The following is a 22404-nucleotide window of genomic DNA, read 5'->3' as shown; positions in this document are numbered from 1 at the left end:
ACACACACATACTGGCAGAATTTCAGATGTAAAAACTTTTGACATTTAATCTACTTAGCAAAAAATCTTAATTTTCCTGCTAAAGTCTTGATAGTCATTAGTGCTATCACTTACAGTTATCTTCATCCTGGGTACATGGCAGGGTACGTACGCCCCTTCAAGTGAGATGAAGACCAGATGGCTTACTTTAGCCAGTGAAGGGCAAGTGGAACTAATGTATATGGATTCTGTAGAAAGGCTCATAAAATCTATGGGTGATCTACCCTATTCCCTTCCCCCTGTCATAGGTATCAGGGCTACCCCTTAGCTGGAGGATCCTTCAGCCTGACTCTCAGAGTGAGGACAACATGAAGCAGAGCCCTTGATGCTCTGAGATGAACAGCCAGTGTGACTGAGAACCCTACAGGCTCTCCTTGGAAAATGACTAAACTCATCAATATAAAAAAACAAAACAAAACACCCACATGACCTTAAGGTCCAAACCCCTTCCCCAGCAGTGTGTATTTCACAGCCCACATTGGTACCTAGGGTACTTGAGATTACTGGGGTTCCTACCACAGCACAGCCATGCCTCTCACGCCTGATCAAAGACAACGTTCAACTTGTCACAATTCACATCTGTCACAACAAGGAATCAATTGACAATGAAGTAGAAATGGAGTATTTCAGTGAATGAAATCGGAGTTTTGTTATCACCTCGATCAGGTTGAAATCAAAAGACTTCACACCACTGATTGCTTATGTGATCTAATCAATCCACCACTTACATATTTTGAACTTTATGTTCCTCATCCATCAGATGGGATAATATTATACATCTTGCAGAGTGCTGTGAGAAATAAGTGAGATAATTAACATGAAGTAATTAGCTCAGGGTATACAGTAACAATCGGTGTCTATTCTTTTCTTCCACGCTCAGATCTCTTTTGGTAACAAAGTTTCACAAGAACTGACTACATCAAGGGTGGACAAATTATAGCACACAGGCCAAATTTAGACTACTTCCTGTTTCTGTAAATAAAATTTTACTGGAATATGGCCACATTCATTCATTTATACATTGGCTATGGTTTCCTGTACGCTACAAATGCCAAGTTAGAGTAGATGCAACAGAGACTATATGGCCTGAGAAGTCTAAAATATTTACTATCTGAACTTTTGCAGAAAAAACTTGCTGACTCTGGACTAGATTCATTCATAACCTGGACAATTCATTTTCTCATATGAATCTAACCCTGAGCTACATCACCCGAACAAGTCAATATTGTGTTGAGTACTAGTTGTAGATTTTATTTTCCCCGCAAAGTGCTAATTGGAAACTTGATCACTGCCTAGATGTGGCACTGCCCAAGATTTTACAGTCAATTGTGAAACATACTAAAAAGGCAGTCAAAAGGTTGCTCTACGTCCAGCTCCTTGAATATCATAAACACTTGTGCATTCATTTAATAATTCATTCAATAAACATTTGCTTAAATGCCAGTTATACATTAACAAACTGTGCTAGCTCTGAGGATATGAGGACAAGCAAGATTCACTCTTGTACTCCAGAAGCTCATAAACTAGCAGAACGGAAAATATGTAAATAAATAAATACAATACAGTGAGTTAATACAGGCAAATAGGTAATAAGAATTAACATATGCACATATGCTAACTATAGCAAGAAGATGAGACAAAGTGTTATATGAGTAAAATGTATCAGATACCTTGACATGAAGCATCCCAGAGTGAGAATCTCTGCATATGGGGTGTGCAGAAGCAAAAACCAGCTGAAATGTCAACAAAGCATCTAGCAGACCCTTAGTATAGGTGGAACATGCACTTTCCCTGTTCCCATTGGAGACTTCAGATATACCTTCGTCTGGATCCTGTATCATTCCTCAGCTCCGATTTTGGACAATGCCTTGTGACATTTCACTTGACCTTAGAGTTTGCGCCTCAGAAACACCACATTCCTGGTTAGATTTGACTTGTTTCTTGTTTCTAAAATCTGAATCTGCCCAGAGTCATTCCTACAGCTCCATCTGGCTGAGAAACCCTCACCCCAAGCTTTGGACAATCTTTTGCACTGCTCCAATATTCTCACCCCCTCCCATTCACTTCTCACCCAGATGTACCAATGGACTTTGTCTTGCTTTCAATTATCCCAATCAGATTCTGATGAGCGAAGTTTTGCAGAAAAGGATTTTCCCAAAGAACAAATGCAGACAGTTATCATATAGAACAGAATTTCTGAAGTTGTAGAGGTCTGCAAAAGCAAGGTGTGTTTAGGAAACCCCTTAGGCTTGATACAGATGGTGTATTGACTATAGGGCAGAGAGTGGCACAAGATGAAACTGAAACAATAGCAACGGGCCAGATTATGGAGGGTGTCTTCGTTCATTTTTGTTGCTATAAAGGAATACCTGAGCCTGGATAATGCATAAAGAAGAAAGGTTTATTTGGCTCTTGGTTCTGCAGGCTGTACAAGAAGCATGGTGCCAACATCTGCTTCTTAGGAGAAGCTCAGAAAGCTTCCATGCATGGTGGAAAATGAAGCAAAGCAGCACATGCAGATCACATGGCGAGAGAGGAAGCCAGAGAGAGAGAAAGAGAAGGTGCTAGGCTTTTTTCAACAACCAGTTCTCTTGAAAATTAAGAGAGAGAACTCCCACTCCGAAGAATGGCACCAAGCCATTCTTGAGTAATCTGGCCCCATGACCCAAACACCTCCCACAGGCTAACTTCCAACACTGAGGATCAAATTTTAACATGAGACTCGGTGGGATCAAACAAACCACATCCAAACCACAGCATAAAGCATTGAAGAATTATGCAAAGGAGCGTATACTTCATTCTGTAGCTAATGGAGAATAAAAGATTTAAATACTACTCTGGAGACAATATGGTATATGGTTGGAGGAGTAGAGAAGATTAAAGAAGGGAAAAGCAGCTACCTGGTCATTGTCACGGCCCAGGTAAGTAATGATACCCTGAATTTAAAGGAGAGAAGGGAATGAATTTGAGTTACATTTGGGAGGTATTTCAGAATCCTTATCTACTTGGTAAGAGAAAACAAGTGGTCTAGAACAGATCTTCCAAAACTATCTTGGTGAAAGACAGTTTTTAGAATTTCTGGCCCATTTTGGACCAATACTTTTCTAAAGTAATACAAAGGGAAAATTATCATGTGCTTGGATATTGTAGAAATGTCGAATTGCTATAAGAGTTCCTAATGTTTACTTTCTTTATCTGTACTTAATCTTGCTATGATGATAATCTGTGGTCAAGCACTCAACCTCAGACTGTATTTTGAGTAGCATTGTTCTAGAAGGACTTCGAGGGTTTCTGGCTTGATGACTAGGTGAATGGAGATGACTTTTCCAAGTTAAGGAACAAAAAGTAAAGTTTGGGGTTGAGGATAAATTCCATTTCAGACATGTGAGGCCAGGGAGTTTTGTCTTCTTGATGCCCCAGATGGAGAAATCCATGAAGCTCCTGACAATTCAGCATGTGTACAGTTCATTTGTAGAGAATCCTTCACATATGGTAGGTATTTGATGTTTTGTAAATGCATAAATGGAAACAAGCTGCCCATTTGGTTGTCTGCATGGTAAGTACACCGGGCCTATTAGAACAAGCAATGGCAAGATACTGAGATACATATAAAATACCCTCTCTTAGGCTTCTGAGAAATTAGACCATAATCTAAAAATCTTACTAAGTTGACTTTTAAAATAATGCATGACATGAAAAGTTGACTTTTGCACAAAGAAAAAAAACTTATATAAGACAGCCATTTTTTCATTTATTCATTTTCCAGTAACATAATTCAGATGTCTACTATGAGGCAAATTGACAGGATTCAAGTTTCCTGAGAAATCAGAGGTTAGCCAAGTTGTTTGTATAAATCTGTCTACACAACTCAAGTGCCAAAAACATGTAATATTTTCTACATTTCATAGTAATTTTTTTTTTTGTAATTTACATTCTACAAGAAAAATTAATTGTCCTTCTACCCAAAGCTGCATCTTAATAGCAAGGGGCTTGCAGAGTGTTGGCATGGTGTGGGTCTGATTTTTGGCGGACAACTGTCCACCCTGCCCTCTGCTCCCAGCTTCCCCATCACCCTCATTCCTCAGGTCCCAATCACTCATCCACATTGCTGGTTTCTGCAGTGACCTCTGTTCTCACCCAACACTCTCTCAGGTGGAGCTCTTTCTCCACCATTTCTCAGCCCTCCTCCATTCCCCCTCCAGGGCCAGGGAACTCCGTGGGGCTAAGACCTTCTACTACAATTGTAGTGCTTTTTGGTGCTCAAGCAACCATTCTACTGCCTCCTGCACCATGCTGTGAAGCAATTCATTCAAGATTCTACACCAGCAAACATCTTGCAAGCACCTCTTATGTTCCAGGCACTGTTCTAGACTCTTGGGAAATGACAGTGAACAGACAAAGCTCTCTGGCCTCACAAAGCATTCATTCTGGGATACAGAAATAAACAGTAAATACTAAGCATAACAAATAAGTAAATTATGTGTGTGAGAAATAGAGTAGGGTGAAGAGTATTTAGGGATGCAGGCTAGGGGTGGCCACTTGAAATTTTAAATAGACTTGTCAGAATGGACCCCATTGAAAAGGTGACATTGGAGCAAAGACCTGAAAAAGGTGAAGAAATCAGTCAAGTAGATAGTTGGGAGGAGGACATTCCAGGCAGAGGGAACAGCATGTGCAAAGGCCCAAAGGCGAAAGTGGGCTTGTTTAAGGAACAACAGGTAGGACCAGTGTGGCAGAGTGGAGTGAGCAAGAGTCATAAAAGCAAGAGATACATTCAGAAAGGCAATGGGGCAGGGCAGGTTACGTTGGGCTCTTATTGTGAGTGAAATGGGCAATTACTGAAGGATTTGAGCAAAGAAGTGATAGAATTTGACAGACTGTAAAGGGACTTCTCCGGTTATTATGTTGATACCATATTTTGGGAAGAAGGTTGGAGCAAGGAGAACCATTGGGGCAATTTCAGTAGCAGTGGAGGTGGAGAGAAGCATTGAGATTTGGGGAATGTTTTTAAGGTAGAACCAACAGAACTTCTTATGGGATTGGATATAAGATGTGAGAGAAAGATGAGCTGGACATGATGCCAAGGTTTTGTCCTGAAGACTAGAGGGATGGAGTTACCATCACCTTGTTAGCACAGACTGTGGACAAGAAGTCTTGTTGAGAAAGATCAAGCCCTACTGATCCTTTGCTCCTCAGCCGTGTTCCTTCCTACGCATTGGTATCTCTAATGCCAAGTACAGTCTACCACATAGGAGGTAAAAAAAAAAAAAAAAACAAAACCTGCTGAATGGACAAGCAAGGTAGTGAATGATTAAATACAATCCCCAGAGGGCAAGTAACCTGAGGCTGTGCTGCTTTCTTGGGTTTTACCCAGAGGGCACAGGGCGAAGCTTTTCTCTGCTTTCAGATTCCCAAGAAAACTACTGGAATTTCTTTCATCCCATTTCATCCTCATCCAGGGTTTTCCAGGCTAGCACAGAGATGAAGCAATGATCCCATTTTCAGAGACACAGCTCAGCTCTCCTGTTCCTCCCCAAATTATCCCTTTTTTGTCCCCCAATCCAGACAATCTTTGTCTATTTCCAGGAATAAGAAAAACTATCTAATTGTGTATTCTTGCAAATCAAGAAACTGTATGCTTGGTTTTCAGCCTTTGAAACTTCACAGTTAAGACCTGCACTCTTGCTCTCTTAGTTTACACCAATCAATCCAAACCTGGCGGGATAATATTTTAACATACTAACCGGTGGCATACCACTCTCTGAAGGGGGAGGAAAGGCAAGAGGTACAAGGCAATACCAGAAATGTAAAACATACCAGTTAATACATCAAAACATCCTGCTGCTACTTTTCGATCATTTAGGATGAAATGGATCTGCCCCTAAAATAGGTTATGTCTATACAATCATAATTGTTATCAGCCTGCCCATTGATCCAGAATAAATTAGTCTGATGATATTTAAATAAAATAGATTCTGCCCATGAAATTATACAACATGTAACAATGTTGACACTGGTCATACTGTGCAAGCTAATAATTAGACATTGTCTCTGTCATTTTCTGAACTTTCAGAGAGAACATTAAACAGCGAGACATTTGTTAATGGTAGAACATTTCCAGGGGACAATGGCCGGCAGGGGAATTGAGGAGAAAGGATCAACAGAACACAGTGATGAGAATGGAATGTGAAAGGAAAGGAGAGAAATGAATACTTCAGCCACAAGAACGGGGGGTTCTGTACCTTTAAATTCTGCCCATGTTTATATCCCAATTAATTCTTTTTTATAGGCTAATCACCATCTCGTTTTTGAAGATGCCAACTCCCTGTTAGCTCATTAAAGAACGATAGATTCTTTAACTCAACAGGGTGAATTCCTCAAACCCTTGAAAATCCCCAAATTCATAAAGACCATCATAATATATCATTTTCCCCATGCCATGTAGTTTCATGGAACTGAGAAATTATACATAAAAGATTCAAATCTCACTTGATGATCAGTTTCTGTCCTGGCTGAAACACTTACTAAATCCATTTCACAAATTTTGTTTTAAATTTTCATAAAGAACATATGGCTGGCTCGATATCATAGATCGTAATCACCAACGAATTCAACATTTCACTCTTTTTATCCAAAAAGGAGTATTTTCTGGCTAGGAACTAATACTTTTTTAGTCTACTTTCACTTACCTCATCAGTTCTTGAGGCTGTTGTCATCGCAGGCATCCTTTTCTGGCAGAAGAAAAAATATTTTACATACACACAATATCCTAAGTTAAGCCCCAACCTACCTCCAAATGCACACGTCCTGGGCCACACGCTGGCTCCTGGCTACGTTAGTCTCTGAGAGACTCAGTCCTGTTCACCAGTGTCTAGGATTCAAATGAATCTCAGCAAAATTGCAAATTATTTCATGTCGTGAACTTCCAGGTCACCTGCAAAGAGACAACCGCAAATGTTAAATTCATGAAGGCAAAGGTTCTACTCTAGTTCCCTTTGAAAATAGAGCAATTCATTTGAAATGAGCTTACATGAAATCATAATAGCATAGGCTAAATATGAAGAGCTTTTTCTTTTATTCAACAAATAGTCAAAATAATCTAGTAGGTACTATGAATCATGAAGAGGTGATTCTCCCACGTCCCCTGCCCTCAGAGAGTCTGTAGTCTGCCGTGGAATTTAATCATTCATTCGACAGACGCTTGAACAACTGCTATATGCCAACCACCTTCCTAAGTACTAAGCATAGGACAGTGAAGGAGATAGGCAATGCCCCTGGCTCTACCACAGGAAGACAGACAATAAACGAACAAGCAAATAAAGCAGTCAGTAGTGGTAAGTGCTGCAATCAAATTGCAGCAGGATATTGAGATCAAGAATGACTTGGGGGTATGCTGCTACCTGTGGGTTTGTCATATATGGCTTTTATTTTATTGAGGTACATTCCTTCTACACTTAATTTGTTCAGAGTTTTTATCATGAGAGGATGCTGAATTTTGTCAAATTTTTATGCATTAAGATGATTATATGATTCTCGTTCTTCATCCTGCTAACGCAGTGTATCACATTTATTGATTTGTGTATGTTGAACCATCCTTGCATCACAGGGATTAATCCTACTTGATCATGATGTATGATCTTCTTAATGTGCTGTTTAATTTGCTTTGCTAGTATCTTGTTGAAGGTTTGTGAATGTATGCTCATCAGGGATATTGGCCTGTAATTGTCTTTTTTTTTTTTTTTGTAATTGTCTTTTGTTGAATGTCCTTAGCTGGCTTTGGTATCAGGGTACCTGCAAACATATAGACATATAGACCAACAGACATATAGACCAACAGAGTGGAACAGAAACCCCAAAAGTAAACCCATGCATCTGTGGAAGTGTTCCCTCCTTTTCAGTTTTTTCAAAGAGTTTGAGATAACTGGCACTAATTCTTTAAATGCTTGTAAGAATTTACCCATGAAGCCATCTGGTCCTGCACTTTTCTTTGTTGGGAGGTTTTTGACTACAGACTCTATTCTCCTTATTCATTATTGCTTTGTTTAGATTTTCTATTTCTTCATGATTTGATTTGGGTGGGTTCTTTGTTTCTAGGAATTTACCTATTTCTTCTTGATTATCCAATTTGTTGGCATTGGGTAACTGTTTATAGCAGTCTCTGATGATTCCCTGTATTTCCGTGGTATCCATTGTAATGTCTCCTCTTATAATTTGAGTTCTTTTTTTTTCTTTGTTAGTCTAGATAAAGATTTGTCAATTTTGTTGATCTTTTCAAAAAAACAACTCTTAGTTTCACTTATCTTTTCTATTGTCTATGTAATATCTATTTTGTCTGTTTCTGCTCTGATGTTTATTATTTCCTTAGTTCTGCTGACTTTGGGCTTAGTTTGTTCTTCTTTTTCTATTTCCTTAAGGTGTGACGTTGGATACCCACATGATCCAAAGTGATCCACAGATTTCATGTAATCCCTACCAAAATTCCAATTGAATTTTTCACAGAACAATCCTAAAATTTCTACGGAACCACAAAAAAATACCAAATAGCCGAAGTAACCTTTAGGAAGAAGTACGAAACTGGAGGCATCACATGTCCTGATTTCAAATTATATTATGAAGCTATAGTAATCAAGACAGCACAGTACCAGCATGAAAACATATAGAGAGAGTCCAACGGAACAGAATAGAAAACTCAAAAATAAACCCACGTATATACAGTCAACTCATCTTTGACAAGGGCACCAAGAATACACAACAAGGAAAGGACAGGCTCTTTAATAAATGGTATTGGGATAACTGAATATCCACTGCAAAAGAATGAAATTATAGTTAGACCCATATTTCATACTATACACAAAAATTAACTCAAAATTCATTAAAGACTTAAATGTAAAACCTGAAACTGTAAAAGTACTAGAAGAAAACATAGGAGGAAATCTCTGTGACATTGGTCTGGGCAGTGATCTTTCGAATATGACTCCAAAAGCACAGGCAACAGAAGCAAAATATACCAATGGGATCATATCAACCTAAAAAACTTCTGCACAGCAAAGTGAACTATCAACAGATGAAGAGACAACCTACTGAATGAGAGAAAATATCTGTAAACCTTACCTCTGAGAAGGGATTAATACCCAAAATATACAAGAAATTCAAATAACTCAAGAGCAAGAAAACAAATGGGCAAAAGAGCTGAACAAACACATCTCAAAAGACAACATACAAATGTCCAAAAGGTATGTAAAGAAATGCTCAACATCAGTCATCACCAGGTAAATGCAAACTAAAACCACAATACTACCTCATACCTGTCAGAGTGGCTACTATGAGAAAGATGAAAGATAACAAGGTGTGGCAGAAAGGGAACCCTTGTACACTAGCATATGACCCAGCAATCTCACTACTGGGTATATATCCAAAGAAAAAGAAATCATTATCTCAAAGAGGTATCTGCACCTCCATGATCACTGTACATTATCATCAATAGCCAAGATACGAAACAACTTAAGTGTCCACCAGTCGGTGAATGAAGAAAATGTTTATGTGTATGTATGTGTACATATGTATACATACATACACACAATGGGCTATTATTCAGTCATAAAAGAAGGACATCTTGCCATTTGTAACAACATGGATAAATCTGAAGAACATTATGCTAAGTGAAATAAGCCAGGCACAGAAAGAAATAGTGTACGATCTCATTTACATGCGGAATCATTGTTTTTTTTTTTTTTTTTAAAAAAAAAAAAAAGTCAAATACATAGAAATGATAGAATGGTGGTTACCAGGGCATGGAGGGGAGGAAATAGGAAGATGTAGGTCAAAAGATCTTGCAATTATATAACATAAGTCTAGAGATCTAATGTATATCAGGAAGACTATAGGTAATAATATTGTATGGTACATTAAAATTTTGGTAAGAGTTTTTATGTGTTCTTACCACACATACACACAAGAGGTAACTGTGGAAAATGGATATGTTAAATTGCTTACCTATAGTAATCATTCACCACGTATATCACAACATGTTGTACACCTTAAATTTATGCCATAAAGAAAAATGCATACAAGCATACAGAACAGAATTAAAATCACTCATTATCCCAAATCAGAAAATAGTATCTGATAATATTTTCATCTATTTACTCCTAACGTTATTTTCCTGTATTGTTATGTATGTGTATGCCTATATTTTTCTTTAAAAAAAATAGACTCATTCTCTCCACTGGCTTGTAACCTGATTTTACGTCTCTGCATTATGATGTAAGTATTAAATGTCTCCAAATGGTTCTGTTTTTAGAAACATAATTTTTAATGGTAGAATACTATTCCCTAGTACCATAAATTATTTAACTATTTTTCAGCTGTTGGACATTTATGCTTTTTCCAGTTTTTCACTATTTTAAATAATACTAAAATGACTAACATCAACATCATACATAAATATTTAATCACAACTCTGATTATTCTGTGACATTTATGCATTCCTGGGAGGCCTTCTAGCATAGCAGTTAAAAAAAAAAAAAAAAATTCAGATTCTGAAGACATTCCAACCTAACACCCCAAGTTAAAAGTTGAGCTTTACTATTAATTAAGCTGTGTTTCCTTAGGCAGTTACTTAACCTTTTTGAGCTTCAGGAATAAATAAAAAGAGGACATTTCTATGCATACATAGTTTTGAGTACAAGCTTACAATTATGTGATATAATTAAATAAAATAAAAATAGTAAATAGATCATGCCAGTATCTGCATGCTGTACCAGTCCTTGTTTTAAATGCCAAGACACCTATTCTTAGTGCAGTTGAAACATGAATAAGCATGCACTCTAGGGGTTTTAGATATTTTCTTCAATGTGACAATTGTTTGTGTGTTCAAATAGATAAGGAACAGTGAGAAACAAGTGGCATATTTCACCAAGTGCTGTTAATTGAGTGATTTTGCTAATTAATACACTATATCCTAGCAGTGAATGGAGAGAGATGTTAATTGTCCTCTTCATTACAAAGATGGAGTTAATGCCAAGCATTTGAGACAAATAGCACTTAACCCCCTGAACTCTGGATGAAGAGGGAGATGGATGTTTGCTTTTGATCATTCTGGTCTTTTCACGATCTGAATCAATAAGTACTTCTTACAGCTTTAAGTCATGATTCTAATTAGTTGTTCTCCTAGTCCTGGTTTACAAAGTGAAATATAAATCTAATCATGTCTGTAAATTCCAACATGCTTTCCGGGCCCATGCTATCTCTCGCTATTTAAATTAGTTTGCATGCCACCTATTAAAAATATTCTCTCCTATGCCAAAATATTTATACTATCCAATTTAAATCACATTTGAAAGGGAATAATATTTTAAAGATATAAATGTATCACATAATGCTGTTGTAAATAATGGAGTGTACCGTAAGTTCATAACTTATAAGGAAAGTTTAATCTGTACATGTGGAGAACTTCAAAATAACAATTAATAGAGTGTGACGACTCTGAAAGGACAGTGTAGGTGGCATGTCTAACTGAGAAAAAAATGTCCAGAATAATCACCCACAAAAATCCCTCGCTTTGCCAACGTGCTGAAGTCAAAACATAGCAATGCGAACATTGGCCCAAACATCTAACACAACCAGACAAAATTTAAAGAGAACTGTATTCAAATTTATAAAATCCTTTTTATGAAATAGAGGAGTCTATGTAATGGGTAGGGTTAGCTAGGAGTCCTTTGTTTTGCCTGTGAAATGCAGGTGAGATACCTGGATTGTAGATTAGCAGTTCAGTATAAGAATTGCCAATTCTCTATTCCACGTATAACCACAGTGCCTACTCAGTAAGTATGGCTTCAGTGAGTTATTATTAAATTGGCTATTTGGTGTGCTGCAGGCATTGCCCTGGTAGATCGTAAACCCTATGGAAACAGGAACCAGTCACCTGCCTCACCTCTGGAACTTCAGCTTCTGGAGCAGAGGAGGTGAATAGATCGCTGACCCAATGTCAACTGCATTGCGATGCACCAAGAGACAAGATAATGAGGCCCTGCTCAGGAAGAAGATCTGAGCTTTCATTTGGCATACAGTAATCGTTTTGTAAGCATTTCTTAAATTAAGGGGAGGATGGGTTTCTAGACAGAAGACAAGTGAGAAGATTTCAGATCCTAGTAACAGCCATAATTGGGTGGGGTTACATGTGTCGGGCCTGCTTAATTAGGCAAGAGAAAACTCAGGTGGGAATTAGGATGATTAGAGAAAGTTCAGATGGGAATTAAGGTGGTTAGAGAAAACTATGATAGGGTAACAATGTAGCTGAGAATTGCAGCAAGAAAAAGAGGGGACTGAAATTGGAGCCAGGGTGAAAACACGCCTGTTGAAGGCACAGCAAAGGGAAGGGCCACGAGACAGGAAAAGACTTGGTGTGACTCAAAAACGGAGTGTCCCGTGTGCCTGGAAAGTGAGGTTAAAGAGGTTGAGAAGGGCCAGGGCATGACTGTAGTAAGAAATGTGGATTTTTTCTTAAGGGCTCTGAAGGCTCTTTTGCTAGTTAATTTCTCTTCTTCCGGCTTTTTCATTTTGGCGTTTCCCAGGGGCCTTGGACCTCTTCTCCATCTAGACAAATACCCTCAGTGATGACATCCAGTCTGATGTCTAATTGCATGCAACATGCAGAGTACACATTGACAGCTCTCAAAGTATAACCCCGATACTGTGAGTCTCAGACTCACGTGTACCCACATTCCGACATAAGCTTGTCCCAAACCAAACCCACTCACAGCTCGCCAGAACCTGCTCCATCTGTCTTCTTCACCTCGACGAATGGCAACTCCATCTGTACGGCTGCTCAGACCCAAAACCTCAGAATCATCCTTGGCTTTTCTCTTTATCTTACATTCTACATTAAATCTGCCAAAAACCGCTTTGGTTCCAACCTTTAAGGCTCATTCAGATTCAATCAGTTCACACCATCTCCAAAGTTACATCCCTAGTCTAAACCACCATCATCTCTCGTTTTGATTTTTGGAGTAGCAGCCTCTTCATTAATCACCTTGCTTCCCCTCTTCTCCTCCTGTGCTGTTTTCCTTCATGCAGCAGACAGACAGACTATTTTTCTTTTTTCTTTTTTTTTTTTTTTTTTGAGACAGGGTCTCCCTCTGTCATCGGAGCTAGAGTACAGTAGCTTAATCATAGCTCACAGCAACCTCAGACTCCTGGGCTCAAGTGGTCCTCCTGCTTCGGCCTCCCCAGTAGCTGTGACTATAGGCATGTGCCACCACACCTGGTTAATTTTTCTATTTTTTTGTAGAGAAGGAGCCTCACTATTTTGCTCATACTGGTCTCCAACTCCTGGCCTCAAGCAATCCTACTGCCTAGGCCTTCCAAAGAGCTAGGATTATAGGTGTAAGCCACCATGCTCCATGCAGAGTGACTTTTTTAAAAGTCAGATTATACTTAAAACCCTTCAAGCCTTTCTATCTCATTCAGAGTAAAAAACGCAAGTATTATAATGGCCTAAAAAGCCCTAGATCATCCAGACCCATTACCTCTCTGACCTCATCTCCTAAATAATCTCCCCCTCTTGCTCACTTGACTCCAGCCACACAGATTTCCTTTCTGCCTCAGACACTCCCCACCATGTTCCCATCTTGGCCTCGCATTGGGTGTTTCCTCTACCCAAAATGTTCTTAACGCAGTTATCTGCATGGCTCTTTCCCTCTCTCCTTTGTGTTTTGCTCAAATGTCATCTGTTCAATGAGACCTTCCCTGATCAGTCTATTTAAAAATGTAACTCACCTGAGTACACTACAAGACTTCTCATCTCCCTTTCCTGCTTTCCCTTTCCTGCTTTACTTTCTCACCATGTTTTACTCATTATTGTCATTCTCCCTCGACCGTGGTATTGTTCCCCAAGACCAGGGGTTTTGTCTATTTTGTTAAAACTGCTTCTCTAGAGTCTAAACAATGCCTAGCATATAGTTGCCACTCAATAAATATTTTGGAATAAGTATATGAATGAAAGAAAGAAGGTAGGCTTTTACTTTGCAGAGTGATGCAAAGATTTTCAAATAATTTAAACTTAAAAAAAAAACAGACTAGGTACTTAGCACGTATCTGTTACATGAATGAAACGAATGAGTTGGTTTGTGTGTCTCCCTCACACTCCCTCCAGTGTCTGTCAGTGAGAAGATAGCTTCTATCTGTTGTCTCTTAAAGACTGCAAAAAATATTCTTTTGAGACAGGGTCTTGCTCTGTCTCCCCAGGCTAAAGTGCAGCGGCATCATCCATAGCTCAGGACAGCCTCAAACCCCTGGGGCTCAACCGATTCTCCTGCCTCAGCCCCCCAAATAGCTGAGACTACATGCACACACCACCACGCCAGGCTAAGAGACTGCAAATTTAAATTCCAATTTTCTGAAATTGCATCGTAAGTTTGCTGTAGCAATGCCCTACTTTGTCATAGGCTTGCAATCTGCTTTAGAATGGAGATCATGGAGGCATCAAAAAGATTGATCAGCATTTGGTGAAGTTTTTTTTTTTTCTTTTAATAGCATTAGGTATTCAAGTAGCACAGCACATTTGGAGCACTTACTATGAATATCACAACATTATACGTTAACATATGCATATTTAATTGAACGCACTTAAGCAAACAACTCATTAACACAAATACTTAGCACCTTACATCTTTTTGGTATCCAAAGTGAAGCCCATAAGATTCCCATGGGGTCCTAAAGAGCTTGGAATTATTGAGCCCTGCCTCCTCCCCAGGTGAGCTGATTTTCCCGGAAGCAGGCAGTACCATGCCCACTCTTGCCTGATTTGTGGCTTTGGAGACCCAAGAGGCATCAATTGCTCGGATGCCTAAGTCAAAAAAGATTGAATGGGTTGGCTCAGCAAAGTCCCTAGAGGTGCACAAAGCGAGGAGGGAAACCCCAGCCTCCTCTTCAAAAAAAATTCAAGTCACTACCATTTTAGCAGCAACGTATTTGTTCCACATTCCTCACAGTCTTTAACCTCTTATTATTGAACAGGCAGAAAAATTTATGTGAATCCTAACACAACAAAAGCCACCATCTAATTTCACTTCTGCCATTCTCTTGTGTCACTGATTCATTTATTGCCATGAATAATTTTTTGATGTCTTTCTGAAGGTACCTACAGCTGGCCAAAACTGCTTAGTTATTTCATAAATATCCACTGCTATTGTTTTTTTTAAAAAAATGTTTAACTTCATGAGTAAACAAAGACACTGCAGTATCATGGTAGTTTGAAGTGAGAACCTGCTAGTAACCCTCAGCTTGGGCATGGGGAGAATGACGGTTTCTTGATGGGAAGGGGGTGGAGAGCCACATTTTGTTTTTGTTCTTATTTCCTCACTTAACTGGTCACCACAGAATGGCATATCACAAAAATCACTGGATTCCTTTTCTCTGCCTCATCAGCTCTCAAAAATAAGACCATTCGCATTTATTTTATAAGAAATAGTCTATCAAGACAATTAAGGGCAAGTTTCTCAACAAAGGTACCCTGTGCCTCTGAAAGCCACCCAGTGACCTTCATGCCCAGTGAAGCTGCAGGACCAGGCAGGACAGCAAATGAAGTTGAATTTTTGCTCAACTGCCCCACTTCCCCCTGCACCCTCTTTTCAGGTTTCAGAAATCTCTGGCAGGTTGTCTCTGTTTAACTTTTAAGCTCTCAACTTCAGGTTATTATACAGGAAGAGCAACACAGCCTAAGGCTTTGGGGTTAGCCATCCCATGTTCAAATCCTTATTCCTCATCATTTACTTGTCTCAGTTTAGACAAATAACTAATTGATACCTGTTTCTTCATCTGTTAGATAAGGTGGCTAATATCTCATAGGAGTATGGTCATTACTTGATAAATAATAACAACATGTCTTAGCTAAGGGACACAGGTATAACCCAAATACTATTGAGATGAAGGTAATTCAAGCACATTTTTGTTACGACTTGGGCACACGTATATACAGATGTTCCTGGGTAAACAGAAACAATTACATGCTACATCATTACAAGTTAAAATCAGGAACAATGGAAAAAGTAAAACTACAACTAACACTGGAAGAGGGCTCCTTTTCTTCTTCTACTTTTCAAATAGTCTAGTTCATAGGAGCTACATATTGGATGTCTATCCTATGCCTGCTCCCATGCTGTTATAGGGAATTAGAAAACGAAGTAAGATAATGTCCTACGCAATAGAAGACTAATATACTTTAGGAAGAAAAAATAACACCCACAGTAAGGTGGCTAAGATTTTAGAACAAATTATACTACTTGGAAAGTCCCTTTGGTTTTAAAATTGGCTACAAATGGGGCCAGGGTGTTTCAACAAGAGAGAATGATTACCCGAAGCAGGAAGAACATTATGGCCACAGACTTGGAGAGGAACATCAACATGGACTATTTTGGGACATTGGCAGGGAGAAGGTAGAGACTGAACAGATGCCTGTGGCAAGGTAGTGGGGAACATACTTAAATACTCAGGCTACGGCAGTGTTATGGAGAGCATTGAACTCTTGCATTTGACACACCATTCATAAGACTAGGGGGCTCCTTTTGCCACTCAAGTAGAGCAACAGAATAGGCAATCGTTTTAAGAATTCTCCAATATGCAGAACGTGTCAGTGGCAAAAGACACAGAAAGAGGGAAGATTTAGTTGTGAGGCTGCAATTTTTTAGCTCATATAACTCATAAGTGCAGAGAAGATGTCCTGCCAAATTTGGTCTTTAATTAATGTGGCGTTTCTCCCTCCCACACCTGCAGATTAGTGGGAGAAAAATAAACTAAATATCCAATCTGGTTTTAATGTAGTCCTATTCAATAATCAAAACAGTTCTTACATCTATTGCTTAGTGTGTCCGGGAGGAAGGCACTCCATCTGGCAGAGAGCCTCCCTCCCCCCTGCTGTTCTAAGATGATGTTCAGGTGTGTGCAGGGAGGAACGTGTTCTGTGTGTCACCACAGCAGTGGGAAAGAGGGGAAAGGCTTCAGGTTGATGCTTGGGTGGGCACTAGCCTGCACCCACTCATCTCAGGGCCGATGCCCTCTGTCTACCTGTATGTCACTTGTCCAGCTGACACTTGCTGCTGAAGTCTGTTTCTAGTGCCTTGTGATCTAATCTCCCTGAGCTTGCTCAGAACCTGGGAAGAGACCCCAGCTCACTTGGCCTTGTTTCTGACTTGCTCCAGCTACAGATTCCTGAGTGTCAGTGACACCATCTACCAACCCACTTGCCCAGTGACCTGTCCCTAACCTCTGCTGCCCAGCCCCGTCTCCCTGTCATGGTGGGCCCAGCGATAAGCCATGGCTTTCTTATCATGTTGTGAACCTGGCTGAAATGAAAGTGGCCCTGAAAGGACAATGACAAGGTATGAGAATCGTAAACCTCAGATCCTCCCTCTACCTGATATGTTGTGCCACCGGTTTATTTTGCTGTGGCTGCACTCCAGGTTAGCTGGGGGTTAGATCCAGGTAATGCTTTAGCCGCATTTTGGGGCAGCTCTGCCTCTACGTAACTGCCCAAACCTAAACTACAGAATCAAGTATTTTGACCTAAATTTTTTTAATGGGGAAACTTAACAAAACTTTGAGTGACATTAAAGAAGACAAAATAAATGACATAATATACCAAGTTCATGGATTGGAGACAGGATCATAAAAATATTAATTGCTGCCAAACTGGTTTATAGTTACAATTTAATCAAAATCCAAATGCTAATTCTAATATTAAATCATTAATGAGATACTGTCACAATTACCAGATTAGCTAAACATAAAACATCTGGCTATGGTACGTGTTGGAGAAGGTATGGAAGGGTGGCATCTGTCATAAACCATTGATGGGAGTGTTCCACTGTGGAAAATATTTTAGCATTGTCTACTAAAGGTAGATAAATATGTGTTACGGGCTAAATTGTATCCCCCAAAAAGATATGTTCAAGTCCTAACCCTGGGTATGTGTGAATATTAACTTATTTGGAAACACGGTCTTTACAGATATAATTAAGTTAAAATGAGACAATACAGGATTTGACTGGGCCCTAATCTAGTTACTGGTATCCTTGTAAAAGTAAGGAGGGTAGGCACATGGCTCATGTCTGTAATCCCAACACTTTGGGACACAGAGACAGGAGGGTCACGTGAGGCCAGGAGTTCAAGACCAGCCCGAGCAACACAGTGAGATCCCATCTCTACAAAACATAGAAAAAAAATCCGGGCATAGTGGCAGGCACCTGTAGTCTCAGCTACCAGGGAGGCTGAGGCAGGAGGATCACCTGAGCCCAAGAGTTTGAAGTTACAGTGAACTGTGGCAGTGTCTCTGTACCCTCGTGTGGGTGACAAAGCAAGAACCTGTCTCAAGGAAATAAATTAATACAATAAATAAAGAGTTTGGAGACACAGACACACAGAAGGTGGTCCCATGAGGACAGAGGCAAAGATTGGAGTGATGCTGCCTCAAGCCAAGAAAGACCAGAAGCTGGAAGAGGCAGGGAAGGATTCTTCCCTGGAGCCTTTAAAGGGATTATGGCCTGGCCGACAGCTTGATTTCAGATTCCTAAGCTCTAGACTGTGAGAGAATAAATTCATGGTTGTGTTAAGTCACCTCGTCTGTGATTCTTTGTTATAGCAGCCCTAGGAAAGTAATACGGTATACATACCCTATGACTCAGCATCCCTGCTCCTTGGATATACTATATAAACTCATGCACATATATGCCAGGATACATTTGAAATAATATTCATAGCAGAGTGTTCATAATAGCACCAAAGTGGACATAACCCAAATGCTCATCAACAGCAAATGGATAAATTAATTTCACTCATTCATCCAACGGTAAGCATGGAATGCTTACTACATACTAAACATTATTCTAAGCCTTCATAGAACTTACATTCCAGTGGAGATAGACAGACCATAAAAAACACATATGTACTGGTCAAATTATATACTATGGTAGAAGCTGATCAGCACTATGAAAATAAAAATGAAAGCATAACACATAGTAACAAGAATTGGAAGTGCCAGACTGGTGCTGATTTCAACAGGATGTTAGATAGTCAGATGTTAGAGGATACGTATGTTGAAGCCTTAACCCGCAGTACCTCAGAAGGTGACTGTATTTGGAGACAGGGCCTTTAAACAGATGATGTTAAAATGATGCCATTAGGGTAGGCCCTGATCAAATCTGACTGGTTTCCTCATAAGAGGAGGCTGGACCAGACAGACACCAGGGATGTGCATGCAGAGGAAAGGCCGTGAGGACACAGCAAGAAAGCAGCCATCTGCAAGCCAGGGACAGAGGCCTCAGGAGAAACCAAACCTGCTGGCACCTTGATCTCGGTCCTGCAGCCTCCAGAACGGTGAGAACGTTAAGTTTCCACTGTTTAAGCCGTCCTGTTGGTGGTATTTTGTTATGGCAGCCCTAGCAAACTAATACGTCAGGTGGGGCCTCACTAAGAAAATGACATTTGCACAGATATTTGAAGGTGAATTTGGAGGCAGAATGTTTGATGCAGAGGAATTAGCTATAACAAAGGACCCTGAGGGGGGAGTTTGTTTTCCATACTTAGGGAGTAGCCAGCAAGCCCAGTGTCTGAAAAGGAAGTTAATATGCATTGGGAGTACAGGGGTAGGAGGTGGTTAGTAGAGCTGAGGTCCCCAGGTAATAGGCAACGGCCAAGCGGGGCTTAGCAGACCATTACGAGGTCTTTGGCTTTTGCTCTGAACGAGGTAGGGAGCCATTTCAGGATATGGAGGAATTAGATAGCTCATAAACTGCTGATGGCCATGTAAATTGCTACAACAGTTTTTATCTGACATGGGTTTTAAAAGGTTCATTCTGATGCATCTCGTTCTTTCTTTCTCACTGTGAGCAATTCAGTCCAGAAGCCATTAGGTAGCACAAAGCAAGGTGGGCTTCTTACCAGTAGAACTGAAGGATGGACCAACCCATGGTGACCCAGAATGGGTGTCACAGTCCAAGTAGGATGAAAGGGACATCCAGGCAGAAGATCTGCCTGACCGAGGCTGCCAGAGACCAGGTAGAGTCAGGAGGGTGTCTATGTGGGGGGTTGGCCTGACGTCAGGTATTACAGCCCAAGCAGGTGAGGATCACCACATAGATGACCATGTAGTGAGAGGGGTCAGAGTCTCAAAGTCTGCAGAGAAAACCTGCACAGGGAACCCCTACACAGGGGTCTGGTGTGGGGAATCAGAGCCCAAGCTGGATGAGGACAGCATCCTTGTGTGGGAGGGAGTGGGAGGGAGAATAGCCCAGAAAGCTGTGTTGAGCCCAAGTTGGGCGGGGAGGGTGTTGAGGCAAGGGAACAGGTGATGATGCGGATGGAAAAGCAGTTACACACAGTGAAATACATTAAAGATAATGGGAGCCAATTTTTTCGTGGTTACAGAAGGAAGTAACAACTAGGGAAGGGAAGAAATTATAATAAACCCTGTGGTGTTGGAAGTATCAGTATCAACTCTTGGCTTTCAATATATAGTTATGGGCCGGGCGCGGTGGCTCACGCCTGTAATCCTAGCTCTCTGGGAGGCCGAGGCGGGCGGATTGTTTGAGCTCAGGAGTTCGAAACCAGCCTGAGCAAGAGCAAGACCCTGTCTTTACTAAAAATAGAAAGAAATTAATCAGCCAACTAAAAATATATAGAAAAAATTAGCCGGGCATGGTGGTGCATGCCTGTAGTCCCAGCTACTTGGGAGGCTGAGGCAGGAGGATCGCTTGAGCCCAGGAGTTTAAGGTTGCTGTGAGCTAAGATGACGCCATGGCACTCTAGCCCAGGCAACACAGTGAGACTCTGTCTCAAAAAAAAAAAATATATAGTTATGGAAATAATCTAGATATAGATTAATATATAGAATACACACACATATTCCCTAACTCTGTCCTCTGAGAGGGCTGGGAACAGGGACACCCCAACAGCAGTTAGCACTCCTAGCACCCAGGTCTTCAGTTCTACATACTGAATTTTACCATAAAGAACAAGGGCTGGTTGGAGAAAGGACCTATTCCAAGGCTGGAGCAAGGCATGTGGAAGCTAAACCTGGAAGTCATAGAATTACTAAAAGAATGGCATGTTAAAAGGACACAAATGCTAGCTCAAAGGGGCTCCCACTGGCCAAATACAGGACAATTTGAGCATCATGGTAAATAATAAGAATTGATAAAATAGGAAATCATAAGCCCATACGGATTGAAATGAATAAATCGTAAGTTTGATAATTGGTATATTTACATAGTTTTAAAATTCTTATTAATTACAATAAAAATCCTATCGGATTTCTGTAAAAATTCTGTAAGATTCATCTTAATTGCAAAAGAGAAAAAAAGCATACACTATCAGCAATGGGACAAATTGAGATCATGTGTCAACAGAGAACATACCATCATTTCTGTGATGTTGCCGACCAACATTTATAATCTAAGACTAAACACTGGGAAACGTCGTAACTCCAAAACAAGGGACATTCCAGAAAATAACCGGCCTATAATCTTTGAGTGTCAAAGCCGTATGAATCAAAGACAAAGCAAGTGCTTCAGACCAAAAGGACATAGAAGGATGCAACAACTAAATACATCACATGATTCTGAACTGAATCATTTTGCTATAAAGGATATTAGGACAATCGGCAAAACTCGAGTGAGATCTAAAGACTAGTTGGCAGTAATGTGTCAATTCTAGTGGCTGTATTACGGTCACTTATGAGAGTGTCCTTGTTTGGAAAGGCACATTAAGGCATCGAGGAACATTGGGACATGAGAATGGCAATGTATTCTCAAAAGATTCAGGAAAATACATGTTCTTTTGTACTGTTCTTGAGCTTCTCTGTAAGTTTGTCATTGTTTCATATATTTAAAAAATAACAAAAATAAGAATTAGAAATAGGTACTCAACTACTTGTGCACAAATGTTGACAGTAACATTATTCACAATAGCCAAAAGCTGGAAACAAACCAAATGCCCATCAGTGGGTGAATGGATAAATAAAACATGATACAGACATACAATGGGAGGTTACTCAATCATAAAAAATGCAGTGCTGGCCAGGTGTGGTGGCTCATGCCTGTAATCCTAACACTCTGGGTGGCTGAGGTAGGAGCATCACTTGAGCTCAGGAATTCAAGACCAGCCTGAGCAAGAGTGAGACCCCATCTCTACCAAAAATAGAAAAAATTAGCAGGGTGTGGTGGCACATGCCTGTAGCTCCAGCTACTCAGGAGGCCAAGGCAGGAGGATCGCTTGAGCCCAGGAGTTTGAGGTTGTGGTGAGCTATAGCTATGATCGTGCCACTGTACTCTAGCCAGGGTGACAGAGCAAGACTATCTCCAAAAAGAGGAGGAG

The 22404-nt window shown here is 40.1% G+C and overlaps 1 protein-coding gene across 1 annotated transcript in view; it reads left to right on the top strand.

The window, feature by feature from the left end:
- Positions 1-2894: 2894 nt before the first annotated feature.
- PTER (phosphotriesterase related) overlaps positions 2895-22404 on the top strand; it is a 133192-nt gene continuing 113682 nt past the window's right edge. The window contains exon 1 of the mRNA XM_012660903.1: positions 2895-2960. Coding sequence (XP_012516357.1) covers positions 2895-2960 — 66 coding nt within the window. The remainder of the gene's footprint in view (positions 2961-22404) is intronic.

The sequence above is a fragment of the Propithecus coquereli genome, unplaced genomic scaffold (genome assembly GCF_000956105.1).
Source record: "Propithecus coquereli isolate 6110/MARCELLA unplaced genomic scaffold, Pcoq_1.0 Scaffold69, whole genome shotgun sequence".
In the NCBI taxonomy this organism is placed as follows: domain Eukaryota; kingdom Metazoa; phylum Chordata; class Mammalia; order Primates; family Indriidae; genus Propithecus; species Propithecus coquereli.
The sequence above is the reverse complement of the archived record's forward strand: the minus strand, read 5'-3'. Positions and strand labels throughout refer to the sequence as shown.